Below are 15910 nucleotides of genomic sequence, written 5' to 3'. Positions count from 1 at the left end.
TCTCTTAAAAAATAACATGTTTTCTTCAAAAAATATAATTAAATAAATTTCTGATTCTTGAGAGGGAAATATAATTTTTGTTATAAATGCCTTTAATTAGCAAGAGAAATACCTTAAGTACAAAAACTCTTGCCCCAAGAATGACTATAGAATATTTATAAGATTCATGCAACTACATTTGATATAAACACACATATTATTTTTTCAGCAAACAAATATGACCTTGTTAGTAACTCCAGTTCAAACAGTGGCAGTTGAATGTACGGAAGTCAGTCCAGAGTTCACTGATAAACCAGTGGAAGGTGATGATGCAAAGGTTAGCCATTCAAGCATCTTTGAATTTCTAAAGATTATTCACTGAACTCAATATTTCAATAATACACTCGATTATTTAATTTCAGTTTTATTCTGATCTTTATCATATGGCCTTACACAATGCTGGAATCAAAAGTCGCATTCTAATGAAGAATACGTCTTTCATACTCGCTCGAACGGTCACCAAACTATTACAAAAGACTAATGTTATTAGTATGTCTTCTTGACACACGGAAGTCAATGTTTATCTCAATCAAATAATAGATTACTTCATTCTTAGTTAAACATTATATAATAATCATTTTTTTATAAATTTAAATTTTCCTAAATTTAGAAACAGATTCAAAAGTCTTTAAAACAATCCACCACCGCATTAAGTATTTAAATTAATCAACATAAATAGTTTTCAAATGTGATATTTTTATTAAGAAAATTTATTTCAACATACTGTGAGTTTTTATTTCATTTTACAAATTCGTATTAAAAAGATAAAAAAAAAAATTATATGAAGAAATGAAAACTGAACGTAAATTTGAAAAAATTTATCTAAATTTTGACAGTTGGAATTAGTTTGTATCACTTTATTCTAATTAAAATTAAAAGTGTTGGAAATGGATTTATATTTAATTGTCAATTTTTTGCTATTTACAAAATTATTCAAATTATTCTTGTATAGTATGATAAAAATTTGAAAAATAATTAAAATTAATTAAAAAATTAGATTTTTATAATTGGATTTCAATTTCTTAAACTAATTAAATAGAGGAGAGTCAGCATGGTTGTAAAAATACACTAAAGTGGAATGTTTCTTCTGAACATCAGAAGATGATTGGGATTTTTTTCCGATTTTTTTTATATATAAAAATTGAATTTTCGATGTCTGGAGTGAAAAGGATAGAGATATATCACTATCCTTTTCACTCTCATTATTTTCGGTTTTGCATTCGACATTTACATCAACATGTAACTTCATCCTAAAGATACAAGGAAAGAAGGTTTCACCTATAAACCAGATTCACAATATGACAGCTAAAATCACTTTAATTTCAATTCCGTGCATACCGATATATATCGTGGCGCTTAACATGTGAAATCACATAACTTTAAACAAAAAAAATTTACAAAAAAATTATTTTTCCAAATTCTTAAAAATATGAATATGAAAATGTTATTAAAGCTTATTTTAAGTAGATTTTCTTGTCAGCGAATTTACCTTACATAAGCAAATTCTTACCGTATCTTCACAAAAAAATGAGAAAAAATTGAGACAAGTAGGTGGCGCGCCACTTTCTATGTTATCTAGTAGATACATTTTGAACTGCAAAAAAAATAAAACAATGTTTTTTCTGTGTTAAAAGAAAATTTAATGTTGTTAATATTTAATATCAAAATATTGTTAATAATTTCTTCTATGTGTAATTATATTTTTTGTGAACTTTGAAATGGGGGCACATTTCATAATGAATTTAATTTTTAATTTATTTTTGTAAAAAAAAACATTAAAAAATGGAAATATATTTTTTTTAGAAAAATCGGGAAAGCGGATCGGGTGCAGTTCCGAATAGCACATACCTCTGATTTCGATAAAACTTGGTATCCCTACGTAATTTGGTGCGCTGATTACGAAAATCATAGTGAAAATTGGCGGAAATTTAATTATCATGGTAAAAACCATAAAAAACACCATAAAATCATGGTTTTTTTCGATTATCTCGTAAAAAACAAAAAACTTCGAAAAAAGTTTTAGACGAAAGTTGTAGATCTCTAAAAAACACACATTTCATGTTTTATGCATTTTTTACCAAAAGTCATTATTTTTCGAGAAAAACGCAAAATAGTAAACACGGCCTTCGGCCGCGTAAGGTACTGCTCGTGTTTACTATTTTGCGTTTACCGCTGCTGTAGACTCCACCCCACAATTTCTGCAAATTACTTTCGGACACATCCACCCCCTCTCGCCAAGATTTCTTAAAAAGAGAAGCGAGCAGTACCTTACGCGGCCGAAGGCCGTGTTTACTATTTTGCGTTTTTCTCGAAAAATAATGACTTTTGGTAAAAAATGCATAAAACATGAAATGTGTGTTTTTTAGAGATCTACAACTTTCGTCTAAAACTTTTTTCGAAGTTTTTTGTTTTTTACGAGATAATCGAAAAAAACCATGATTTTATGGTGTTTTTTATGGTTTTTACCATGATAATTAAATTTCCGCCAATTTTCACTATGATTTTCGTAATCAGCGCACCAAATTACGTAGGGATACTAAGTTTTATTGAAATCGGAGGTATGTGCTATTCGGAACTATATCCAGCGGATCTAATATAGCGAACAATTTAAAAAAAAATTATCGGATTTGCATGAAACTCGTTATTCTGGGGTTTTTGAGGTCGCTGATTACAAATCTGTTGTCAGTTTTTCAAAACTCAAAATGGCGAATCTAAAATGGTGAGGATTTTAGGGTCGCTTATTACAAATCCGATGTTAGTTTTTTATAAATTTATAAATTGATTTACTTGCAACTCTTTACTTAGGGGTTTTTTAAGTTGCTGAGTAGCAATCCGATGACAGTTTTTGAAAATACAAAATGGTGTAACAAGTTTCACGCAAATTTGATTAATTAAAAAAAACATCCGCCATCTTGCACGCGCCATTTTAAATTTAGAAAATTTTGAAAAACTGACATCGGATTCGTAATCAGTGACCCAAACAACCCCAAAGCAATCATTTTCAAGAGCTTAGCTCAACTTTTTCAAATTTTGTCCACCATATTAAATCACATTCCTATTGATAATCCCTGTACAAAATCTTGTACAAGAAAATGTACATTTTCCACACCAGAACTGGTACAATACAGTTGCTGAACGTGTACATTTTCTTGTACAAGATCTTGAACAGGGATATTCAATAGGGATACTTGTGTGTATATTGTTATAAAAAATGTTATTAATTAATTTTTATTAATTAATTTTTAATTATAAATTAAATAATAATTAATAATATTTTAATTTTTGACAAAGTTATGTTTTTTTGAATTCAAAATTGTTTCGATTGTAACCACTGGGCGTTCAAGGATTGAAGTAGTGATAAACTTTTAAAGAAATATTACTTTATATCTTTCTATATCCCCAAAATTCTATTTCTTTTTATCTTTTCACTTTCAGCAGGGTAACCACACAAATAAATCCTAATTAATTAATTAAATTCTTAATAAAAATTATAAATTTATAACCTGATTAATATTAATATAAAAATTATTTCTACTCAAGGATTATAGGTGATTGACTAAAAATAAAATTTCCACAAACGATTCATACAATAATTTATTTTTGCTTCGATCATTATTCCGTACTTTTATGATACATTTACAGAACATGGACTTGCATAATGGGGATTAGATGCAACGGGCTATACTCAATTAATTTGTTTGTTTTTTTAGAACCTTTTGTGTAAAACTGAGGCACTGGACCTAATGTCTGAATGGAAAAAATTTCAACTATATATATAATACCATTACCAAATCTAAGTTCGTAAGTACGCTTGTACTACGACGCAGCTAATTAAAATTATTTAATAGTACACATCTTATAGTCTTTCATGAAAAAATAAGCTTAGAGTTACGATAGATTAACAAAATAGGTCATTCTTTATCAATCTGAATTTGTCTCACGAGCCATAAGGAAAATTAACTCGTCTGAAAAATTCCAAGATTTTTTATAATTGCAAAATATATATATTTTTTTCTTTTGTTGCTATATCGCATATTCTGCTACTTTTATTTCGATGTCAAGTCCCTTGATTTTCGATTGATCGAGCGATGAAATAAAGTAATGGAATGCTTTCTAATCACTAAATTTACAATTCATTGTTTGATTCCTAACATTAAATTCCAGTTAGCAGTGTCTTGTCTGAACTTTTACGGAAGTTTGTGCTTCCAATTTCAGAAGTTTTCACTGCCAATGTCAAAAAAACTTGGTCGAAGCAGAATAATTTCCGCTTGCGCAGAAAGATTGACAATAAAGCCACGAAAAGTTGATAAATTGGAAGCAGTAACTTCTGTAAAAATTTAAACAAGACTCTGTAGGTACTGTCTGTTATTATTATACAAGAAAAAAATTTATTTCTCTACTTTTCAATTACGAAATAATATAAGATTGAAATTTAAAAAAAGAAGAAATACATGAATTGGCTTGACTCGAGATAACAATAGTTTCACATTAAATTTTTCTTCTCTATTGTAGTATTTTTAGAAGAAAAACGGTTAGGCAAATAAATGCTTAATGCAGAAATTAAAAATAAAATCACAATACATGTACTTTACCGATTGCATGGCATTTAGATTTTTAATTTAAAAAATCGATCACAAATTGAGAACTATTGATCAAGGTGCTCATTGAAACTTTTTCAGAATCGTTTTTCATTTTCTTTTTGATTATCATTTTTCTTTCAATTTTTCTCCATTCTTAGAATATGCAATTTTTCCCTTTTATCTTTAGTAATACTGAAATTTTTAGAGGCTTAAAGTCGTCTAGACTTTTTATTTACAAACATTTTTTAAGAAGAGACGTTAAATCGTTTATTGTTAAAACTTTTATTGCTCTATAAATCTGAATTAGTAAAAATGTTTACTAATTTGAATTAGTGACTCACTTTTTGCTTCTGAATTAGTTAAATTTTACCAATTGTTAGTAAAAGTTACTAATAATTAGTAAAATTTTACTAATTCAGAAGCAAAAAGTGAGTCACTAATTCAAATTAGTAAACATTTTTACTAATTCAGATTTAGAGAGTGAAAGAAAATTTTTTAAAAATAAAATTTAGTACATTTTAAATTAAAAATTTGGGGAAAAAATTGTCTTGTCCTGAATGGAACCAAATTTCGTTAACCCTTCACAGAAAAAAAAATTTGCCCACGATGAAAAGAAAAATCATTGTTATCCGGTGCTTCCATAGCACCCCCGAAACGAGAAAACTTAACCCGCAAATCGTAGCTGTTCATTTAGAGAAGATTTACCCCTTTCTAGGGGTGATTTTGAAATTTTTTCAAAAAAACTTGTTTTTTAAGAATCAGCAAAAAGTTATAAATTATTTTAATGACCTCATTTTCTAGGTACAAGTAATTAAAAAATTTTTTAATAAACAAGAACTCGAATTTGTAACATTTCTTTTATATAGGTGACGATTTTGGATAATTTAATTAGTTAATAAATAAATCGTGTTAATGAATTTATATATACACTACCGTCCGAAATTGTGCGAACTCTGCTTTTTCAACAACTATAAAACTGTTCAAATCTTCAAAAATATTAAAACTAAAATTGTTTCCTCTTTATTTTATTAAAGTTAATAAAATTCTGAAAGAAATGACACCTTGACAAAGAGAATATGTTAATTTTTCAATTAGATATCTAAGAAAAACCCAATTTTCAATGTTTTTACTATTTTTTTTATTTCTCTGGCAAAAACTAATATTTTTAAACGTTCTTAGGCTCATTGAAATCGTATTTTGTTATGTAATTCAAATTATATAAAACAATGCATGTACACATTCTTCCCTAGCGTATGCAAACCGTGAAAGTTGGCTCATAAAATGTCAAAAAATTTAAATTTAATTCTACAATAAAATATAATGTTTAAAAATCAAGTAAATATATCATTCTAAACTTCTCTGATTTATGTAAGTAAATTTAAGATTTATACATTTTACTGATAATTTTTTGTCATATAAATATTAATCACAATTTTTTGACATTTTATGAGCCAACTTTCACGGTTTGCATACGCTAGGGAAGAATGTGTACATGCATTGTTTTATATAATTTGAATTACATAACAAAATACGATTTCAATGAGCCTAAGAACGTTTAAAAATATTAGTTTTTGCCAGAGAAATAAAAAAAATAGTAAAAACATTGAAAATTGGGTTTTTCTTAGATATCTAATTGAAAAATTAACATATTCTCTTTGTCAAGGTGTCATTTCTTTCAGAATTTTATTAACTTTAATAAAATAAAGAGGAAACAATTTTAGTTTTAATATTTTTGAAGATTTGAACAGTTTTATAGTTGTTGAAAAAGCAGAGTTCGCACAATTTCGGACGGTAGTGTATATGGGACGAAATTCCACCACGAAGTATTGTTAGGTTTTTTCAAAAACTGTAGGAGAGGGAAGGGGTTGGATTTTTTGAAAAATTTAAACAGTGAATTTTGATTTTATTCGGAAGTTCAAAATGTGTATTTTTACTACAAAAAATATTGAGATGTCCTTGTTTATTATTTTCGAGATATTAATTAATTAATTAATTACACTGTGTTACAAACAAAATATGACTTCAAAAACTTCTCATCGGACCTAGTAGACTTTGTAGAGCATAAAAAACTAAAAATAATGATGTATATTTAATTGCTTAGATACCCTCAAAATTTGATTTTAGAGACGAAATACCATTTTTTGTGAAAAAATCCTTGTAACTTTCTTATTTTATGCTCGATTTCAAATTTTTGTATCTTCTTAATTGATGACGATAAAGACCAAATACTTTTAAAAATTTCTTTTTTTTTATTGATTTTTCAACTTTTTGATCAATTTGTAACTGTTATGTGATGAGATATACCTTCTTTCTTTTTACACATCAAAAGTGTAGTCAATTCTGCTTTAAATCACCCCTAATTGGTTAGAATTCTTTAAAATTTATATAAGTTATGACCCTTTTAATTTTATAGTCACATTTAGTTTCATGCGTGATTCATAGTTTTTTCTAATTTTCATAAAGTTTAGTAGATGTTTACTACTTTTTAATTTTCAGTATACACTAACCATCTACTAAATTTTATGAAAATTAAAAAAAAACTATAAATCACGCATGAAACCTAATGTAACTATAAAATTAAAAGTCTGATAACTTAGACAAATTTTAACGAATTCTAACCGATTAGGGGCCATTTGTAGCAGAAATGAATTTTTGAAAGTATTTGGTCTTTATCGTCAACAATTAAGAAGATACAACAAAAATCCTTTATACAGTTGCAAAGATCTGTTTTTCAGTTTGAAAATTAAAAAAATTGAAATCGGGCAAAAAATCAGGAAGTTACAAGGATTTTTTCACAAAAAATGGTATTTCGTCTCTAAAATCAAATTTTGAGGGTAAATACCCACATAGCACGACTTCTTGCTGTGAGGTTACTGTAAGGATATCTGTAGGGATTGTAAGGTTACCGTGTATGCCTACAGTAAACTTGAGGTCCTCTTAAATCATCCGCCATAACACTAAGCTTACCCAGTAAAGCTATGGTAAGCTTACACAGTGAGGTCGTGGTAAGTTTACACGGTAAGGTTCTGGTAAGGTTACTGTAAGGTTGCTGTAAGGTTACTGTAAACATAGAGTAATATGAAAATATATTAAAAATAATTATATTATAATATATATTATATTATAAATTTTTTTTTATAAAAAATTATATATTTGGTAAAGTATTTCATGAACCCCAATAGGGTTTGTTAAATAAAATTTACTGCGCAGCCGTATGTGGCATAGAAAACTACTGCTCATAAATATTAATAAAATTTATTTATTAATAACATTCTATGTTTACAGTTATCTTACGGTAAGCTTACAACAACCTTACCGTGTAAGCTTACCACAACCTTACCATGTAAGCTTACCACATCCTTACCATGTAAACTTACCACGACCTTACTGTGTGTTTTTTTTTATTAACATTAAATAATTTACTAATTAATATCTCGAAAATAATAAAAAAGGACACATCTCAACATTTTTTGTAGTGAAAACACACATTTTTAACTTTCTAAAAAAAATTAAATTCACTGTTAATTAAATTATCCAAAATCGTCACCCATATAAAAAAAAGTTACGAATTCTAGTTCTTCTTTATTAAAAAATTTTTTAATTACTTGTACCTAGAAAATGAGGTCCTACAAACACATTCACATAAATAAAAATCATTAAAATAAGTTAAAACTTTATTCTGATCCTTAAAAAACAAGTTTTTTTGAAAAAATTTCAAAATCACCCCTAGAAAGGGGTAAATCTTCTCTAAATGAACAGCTACGATTTGCGGGTTAAGTTTTCTCGTTTCAGGGGGTGCTAAGGAATCACCGGGTAACAATGATTTTTCTTGGTATCGCTGGAGAACTTTTTTTCCTTCCAGACACCTGTGCCTTAAATGCCACCATGGGTCCAGTAGACCCGATCATTGTTTCGTGCTCAAATAAATTGAAAGTGTAGCTTTTGAATATTTTTTATATTTTAATATATTAGTTTGACATATTCTTGGTAATTTTTTAAGTTTTTTGAATACAACTAATTCGATACCAAAGAATAAATTAGCTTCAAACATTAATAATTATAAATTTTAACTTGAAAAGTCACATTTTATTCTGCAAAATAAATACCTTTTTTGCAAGTCCTGCTGTTGTGGTAATTTTTTCCTTAAAGAATAATAGTATAACCTTAAATTTTTAAGTCATAATATTAAAATTTAAATAACTTATGAATTTTTAAGTAAAAACAAGCAGTATTTCGTTTTTATTTTTCACAATTTTTTTAACTAACTTAAAATAAATTAAGCCTTGTAAAACTAATTATATTTTAAAAAACACATCATAAGCTACCTCAGATTAAAGTTTTGTGAAAAAATATTCAATACCGGCTGTACAATATACACGTTTGAATATGTCGGATCCAGCAGACCCATTGTGCCAGTTAAGGGTTAATTTTGAAGATTGTGAAAAATTTTTCAAATTTAACTTTCAGTATTACTTTGCATTGTGTGTATACAAAATATAAGAAAAACTCGAGGGATTTAAAGACTCGCGTCTGACTCCGATTATTATTATTATTATTATTATTATTATTTATACGAACAACATGTGAAAAAGAATATACTAGTATCTAGAGGAAAAAATCGTAATCGATGAGCACCTTAATTTAATGGAAAATTATGTTTTTCATAAAATGTAAAGAACAAGAATTTTGAAATGCTATTTTGAATTGTTACGTTACTTCGTTTGAATTATCTAGCCTCTTAAACTATACATAGATACGCGAGAGTGCGATTAACTTTATGAATGTCTGTGTCTGTGCTTTCCGATGCGAGAGAAAATTAAAATAATGATTAAATGTTTCAAGACTCGTCTTTTACAGGTATATAATGCACTCTATCTAAAAATTGTATTATATGATCCTTCATATTTATATATGTATATTTTTTCATTTTTTTTTCACTTTTTTTCTTAAAATTGTTTACAATTCGAATCTCTTTTCTCACAATATTTTATGTAGTGTGATTGATTTTTCCTCTCAAAACGTATTCGACCTGAATTCACGATTAACGGAGATATGCATTTATGAGGGACACATTCGCTTTGTCGTATATTATAGCTCTCTTTTTGCGTAAACATCTTATACGCGCGTACACATATATACGAATCTAGGTCTTTCAGCTACAATTTGAGCCTTTTGTCTAACAAAAAAACTAGATTATTCTAACAAAAAAACTAGATGTCACTTATAGTCTATTCAGCTTTATTTTTTCTCGTCAATTTTTTTTATAAATATAACGATTAGACTATTATAAATGCCGTCGCATACGGTTAAACTGCCACTGTTATAAGAATTTAACTTTTTGCTCCAAGGAGAATGTCCTTTTACATTGTTTTCATTTTTTTTATTTTGTTTTTTTATTAATGATCTCATGAAATTGTCGTTGCATTTTTGTTTTGTATTAAAAACCCAATGTTTATTTCCTACTCTATTGCCACGATTCATTTCTAAGATCCATTTTTTATCTCTATCTTAAAGAGAAAAGTCAAATATTTATGGTGTTTACTTATTATAATCTATTCAATTTTTCATTAATTTTAAAATGAAATATTAATTAGTTAATTAAATTAACTAGCTGTTTTCATTTCTTCAAAAGATTAATGTAAGTTGAAAATTTGTCTTTTATTGTATTGACATTGAGAAAAATATTTCAGATTTAAAAATACAGAACCGTAAATGAAATTTTATTGCGATATAAAATTTTATTCTTTTAAATTCTCGATTTCATTTTACTGCAAATTAAGCTTTGAATAAGTAAAATTGGGAATAGTAAATAAAATGAAAATAAACTGAAATATATTAATAGAAAGTGTTAATTAAAATAAATAAAATAAGTAGTAAAAACTATAATAACAAAATATAAACTATAAGAGCTAGAAAATGTCAAAATAGAAAGGAGTAAATATTGGCTTCACAGTCTAAACAAAATCTTTCTCCTATTATTTAATTTTACTTTTTTTCTAATTTTATGTTTTCCTCTTTTTATGTAAAAAAATGTTCTATTTATCTTTTTTTTTCAATAAGTGAGAAATTAAAAAAATCGGTAAATTAAATCATCATTAAGTCATCGCACAGTGGGGAAAGATTTAGGTGAAATCATATAAAGTTGTATCAACTGAGATAACGCTTTCTAAATAATAAAATTAACTAATAATAACATTGGAATTGACTAATGTTTCTGAGTTTATAAGAACTGATATCTCTTTTTTTCTTTTATATTCTTATCATTATTTTGATGATTGTACTGCATTGTGATTTTTCTTTAAAGGACTGATTAGCCTGGGTTGCTTTGTAAATATATAAATAAAATCTTCTTTTTCCCAAAAAAAGTTTTAAAAAAACCTAAATTGTCCCTATAATAAAAAATGAAAAAATAAAAAATTTTCTATAAGTAAAGTAAAATTTGTTTCTGGTTCAAAAGAAACTGAATTTTTTTATTTTTTCCTTGAAAAACCAGAAAAAAAGTTTTAAAAAATTTTCAGTTTTTATCAACTTAAATAAATTTTTAGTGTTTAAAAAAAATTGGACTTCAGTTTTTATAAACTTAAAAAACTTTTCAGTTTGTTTGGAAAAATATATTACCTGAAAATATTAATTTTTTGAACATTATGAAACTTTTTTGTACTTTGATAGTAATCATTGAAAATAGAAAAATATAAATAAAAATATTTTAAATTTCTAAAATAGAAAAAAATATATCAATAAAATATTTTTAATTTCTGTAAATATTTTTCTTGATATTTAGTAAACACCTGTTACAATTTTTTTACAATGAAAATGTTTTTAAACAAGTACAAGAAGAATGTTTCTTGTAAAACAATTTTCACGTACTCAAATTGAACTCTCTTATCTTTTAATAAACTCCCATCTTCTTCTTCTGCTAAGTATATAACAAGACTAACAAAGACTATAATATAAACATTTTCAGGAAAAAGACATAGGAGACACTAGCACTCTACATTGATGTATAATCTAGAGCTCACAACGCATTTTACTTTCGTGCTTTTCAAAATAATAATTAAAAAATAATAATAATAATAAGTCGATATAAAAATACTTTACAAAGGGGTACAGTGACACTCCCCCCAGAGCAGGAAGATGTTTTTCATTCGAGTCTCATGGGAATTTCTTGTTTTTTTTCTTTTTTTATTTAAACAAATTGTTGACACAATATCGGACGTCGTCATAATGAGAATACAAAAAAATTCTCCATACTGTTGTCAACATTTTGGACAATAAATATAGAGATATTATTAATTTACTTATACACAGTACATCGGAAACAGATATCCGCTACGTCTCACTAGATAATTCATTGCGCAGCAAAAATATCGTGATTTGAATGATTCTTTTTCATTTATCCGGTTGCTTGACATCTTGTCCTAATCGAACTATATATTTTAGATTCTGACGGTATCTCTGTTTTTTTAGCCGTAAAAATTTATAGCAATGATTGTTTCGAAAAGTATTTTTTTGGGAATTTCTATATATGTGCGATAATATTTATGCTTGAAAATACAATCTGTTTAGGAAGAAACTATCATATCTTGATATGTGTGACATTCAAAATGTAGGAAGGCATCCAAAAATTCTTAAAATATATGAAAGCATTAAATTAAAATTTCAAATCTTGAAAATTCTTATATTTTCTAATTTTTACTCGAAATTGAAAAAATAGATTTTAACTGTTATTTTATTCCTTTCATTTTTTGGCATCTTTCTATTAGACACCTTTCAGTTTAAAAACATAAAAGAATTTATGGATTTTCTTCTAACTCTATAGCTATTTAAAGAAACTTGTGTCTTGAAAAGAGAAAAAAAAATTTTTATATGAATTTGAAAATATTTCAGAATTTGTATATATGCATGACATTCAGTTTCTTTCTTATATGTGTTTCATTTCTTGATTTCTTAATTTCTATCTATTTAGAGGAAAGAGTATCTTTACTGCTTTATTGCAGCTTTCACAATACATTTTTTAATACACTTTGAAATCCAATAATCTTAAATTATTATCTGAAATTGGATTTCCATTCTTGACAATATTAATATTTTGGCATTTGATATATCAATAATATTTTATAAAAGGCAGATCATAAAACGAAACTTCCACACTCTTTCCTGAATTTACGACCTTCATTTTGTATAATAAAAATTGCCAAACAAAAATCATATACTCCACGATTACTTATTCAAATTTTCGCTTTTTTGGCTTTTCAAATGAAGGTATTTTCTTACTGCGCAATGTAAGAAAGCGCAAGAAGTATAACATCGAACATTTTTTTTTCTTCATTAGAAGTTCTCGCCGTTTTTTCGCTAATCTAAGTTCGCTTGTCGTCAAACTTTTTGCCACACTTGACATACATCACAAATTTATATATAAAGTAATCGTATGCTAGGTACTCAAGCAGCTTGTGTCTCCCAATTTCTTCGACGATCGTTAAAGTTTTTTTTTAAAACGACAAAAAACATCTGAAGACATATTGGTAACGAATCTAAAAAAAAGTAGATTTAAATATTGTAGATGATAGTTGAAGAAATCAGAAAAACAATATATGAAAATTAATTCCAGTAAAGTTTTTAAAAATGTAGCAGAAGAAAGTAATTGATCTTTTTATCATATAGAAATATCAAAATAAAGAAATAAAAAAATTATGTATTGTAACAAAAGATAAGAACAACATTTAAAAAACAAGAAATATCAGTAAAATATTTCTTAAGTATAAACTTACTTGCAAAGAAAAAAAATAGGATTTAAAAAGAAGTACATAGAAGAAAAAATTATAAATTTTTAAAAATAGTGCGTTTTTTAGTATTTACAATTGTTTTAAAATAAAAAAGTAATATCTGGCTTTTGTTCCACAATGATCAGAGATAGAAAGTTTTTGCTGACCTTCAATATAATTAAGTTTCAAACTTTGATGAAATTATATAAGTTTCGAACACTTTGTAAAAAATATTTTGCTTCAACAATAAAATCTTTGGTATCAGTAGAGTTTCTTTTATTAAAATTTCTATTATTCCTATAAAATAATAACAACAATAATTTATTTTATACCTAAAATAAAATTAGATCAAACGGGGATAGAACATTCTCCTAATTTTATTTTTAACAAATAATGAAAAAACTTTTGTTTTGAACGTAAATTTAATAATTATAAATTAAATACAATCTTTAAATTTACATATTTTTTAAAAATTAAAAGCAGATCATTTTTATATATTTTTTCACTTCGTTTAAAATTTGAAAAAAAGTTTTTTTAAAAAAAGTAAGAAATAAATTCATCTGGAAAAATTTCAATTTTTTTAAAAATGTTAATTTTTTAAATTCACTTAATTTAATATTTAAAAAAATATATTTTAAAGTATTTGATTCAAAGGAATTTTTAAATTTATAACTTATTGAGTTCAAAAAAAGTGATTTTAAATAATTTAAAATTTAATTATATAATTGAATTTTATAGAATTAATTCCAAAAAGATTACTTTGTTGTTGCAGTAAAATGTTTCCTACAATATAATAATGAAAATAGAATTTGAATTACCTTGAGAAAAGAAAATAAGGACTTCCTAAAATTTTTGATAAATTTTTAGTTCAATTATTGCAACAAAGTAGTTTTTATTGAAAAAATATGACAATAAAAATATTTTGCGCAGCCAAGGCAAAAAATTTCTTTTTCAGTGTATTAATATTAATCTTAAATTTTTGGTAAGTTTTGAAATGATAATAAAAGTACATTATGTATTGAACCGTTGACAAAAGTATATATATATATATATATATATATATTCTCCCATGAAAACTTGATTATATCTCTAATTAGTTTTTAACGACGACATAGAATTTTTTTCGCGAGGAATAAATATTTAAAAATAGAAATAACAAATCGTCCTGCGAAATACATAACTATGGCAGATGTATAGAATTTGTACGATAAATGTGCGCAATAGAATGTTTACTACACAATGGAATTCTATTTTCTTTTGTTGAATGGTCAAAAAATACACCAAGCTCGTTAAAACAATTTTCATATTAAAGAATATTTAAATCCTCAACGCACGTCAAACAAATCAGGTGCAAACAGTGTATTTACAGGCTACAACATACAAACATTATCTAATTTTTAGTGCTACGCAATATTATCATTATATTGCATATAAATAAAAATATATATATGTATATATATATAAATATTTATATGCTCATATATAACCATTTACTCATATTTTTTATATCGTAGACTATAATTAATTTACACTCTAAATGCTACAGTACATTTTCCCTTTTGTTTGGTTTTTTTTATTTAGCAATACGATACACAGTAGGACTCTGCTGCAGTTAATATAAGAAGGTTTTTTGCAACTTTTTATTTTCATTTTATTCAACGATAACACTTAATGATAAAAATACGCACGCTGTGATAAAAATAAATAGTGTCAAAAACGACAAGTATTGCCAAGTTGTCAATTTTATCTGAAATGCCAGACGCTTTATATCAAAGCTTTTTAACTAGAGGATGACAGCTATCATAAAGTCATGGGATATACATATTATGCTAAGGGAACTGAATTCATATTTTTCTTTATAACAATTTCTTCGATTTCAATAAGTTTTAAATGAGAAACGAATTGCTTGAGTTTCATTTAGTAATATGTAATGAAAAAATTTGAACACATTTTTTAAAATTCTTTTATTTTGGAAAAAATTTGAAAATTTAATTTTGAACAGAACAATTACAAGTTTAGTTATTTAAAATAAGTTTATAATAGCTTATTTATATGTTTTTATTTAATTTGGGTTGTTTTCACAAAAAAATTACTTTTATTATTGTGAATATTTTTAAATTTTCACAATTCGTTTCCCTTTAGATAGTTGTCAGTCGCAGAAGCGAAGAAAAGATGTTGTTTTCTAACAATTTCGGGACGCATTAATATATACACCATAAAAATTATAATTTGTTTACTATAAAAACTCCCAAGCACCAAGTCTTAAGAGCATTTGAACCTTCGTGACGTCACAAATCATGGCGCATGACACGCAAACTTCTCAGGTATGTGAAAAGCACAATTTTGAATATTTTTTAAAAAACCTTTTGGAAAATGTTCAGAATAACATAGACTCTGTCTGTTATGTGCGGAAAATTCAAAATTTTGCGTATAAAACGTTTTTTAAACAATGTTTAAGTTGGTTGTCACAAGTAAGGAAAAATACACGAATTGCTTATATGTAGGCATTGTTTAAAAAACGTTTTAAAC

General features: G+C 26.0%; 1 protein-coding gene across 3 annotated transcripts in view; it reads left to right on the top strand.

Annotated features, from left to right (window-relative positions):
* The window catches only part of LOC127285399 (dynein axonemal intermediate chain 7-like), a 236925-nt gene that overhangs the window by 70412 nt on the left and 150603 nt on the right, over window positions 1-15910 (top strand). For all 3 annotated transcript variants that reach the window (XM_051311391.1, XM_051311392.1, XM_051311390.1), the window contains exons 13-14: window positions 209-316; window positions 402-764. In XM_051311391.1, coding sequence (XP_051167348.1) covers window positions 209-316; window positions 402-542 — 249 coding nt within the window. In that variant the 3' untranslated portion in view covers window positions 543-764. The remainder of the gene's footprint in view (window positions 1-208; window positions 317-401; window positions 765-15910) is intronic.

This window comes from Leptopilina boulardi, unplaced genomic scaffold, assembly GCF_019393585.1.
Source record: "Leptopilina boulardi isolate dan_hultmark-lab unplaced genomic scaffold, ZJU_Lbou_2.1 LbouV2_332, whole genome shotgun sequence".
Lineage (NCBI taxonomy): Eukaryota > Metazoa > Arthropoda > Insecta > Hymenoptera > Figitidae > Leptopilina > Leptopilina boulardi.
Note: the sequence above shows the minus strand (reverse complement) of the source record. Positions and strands in the feature narration are given on the sequence as shown.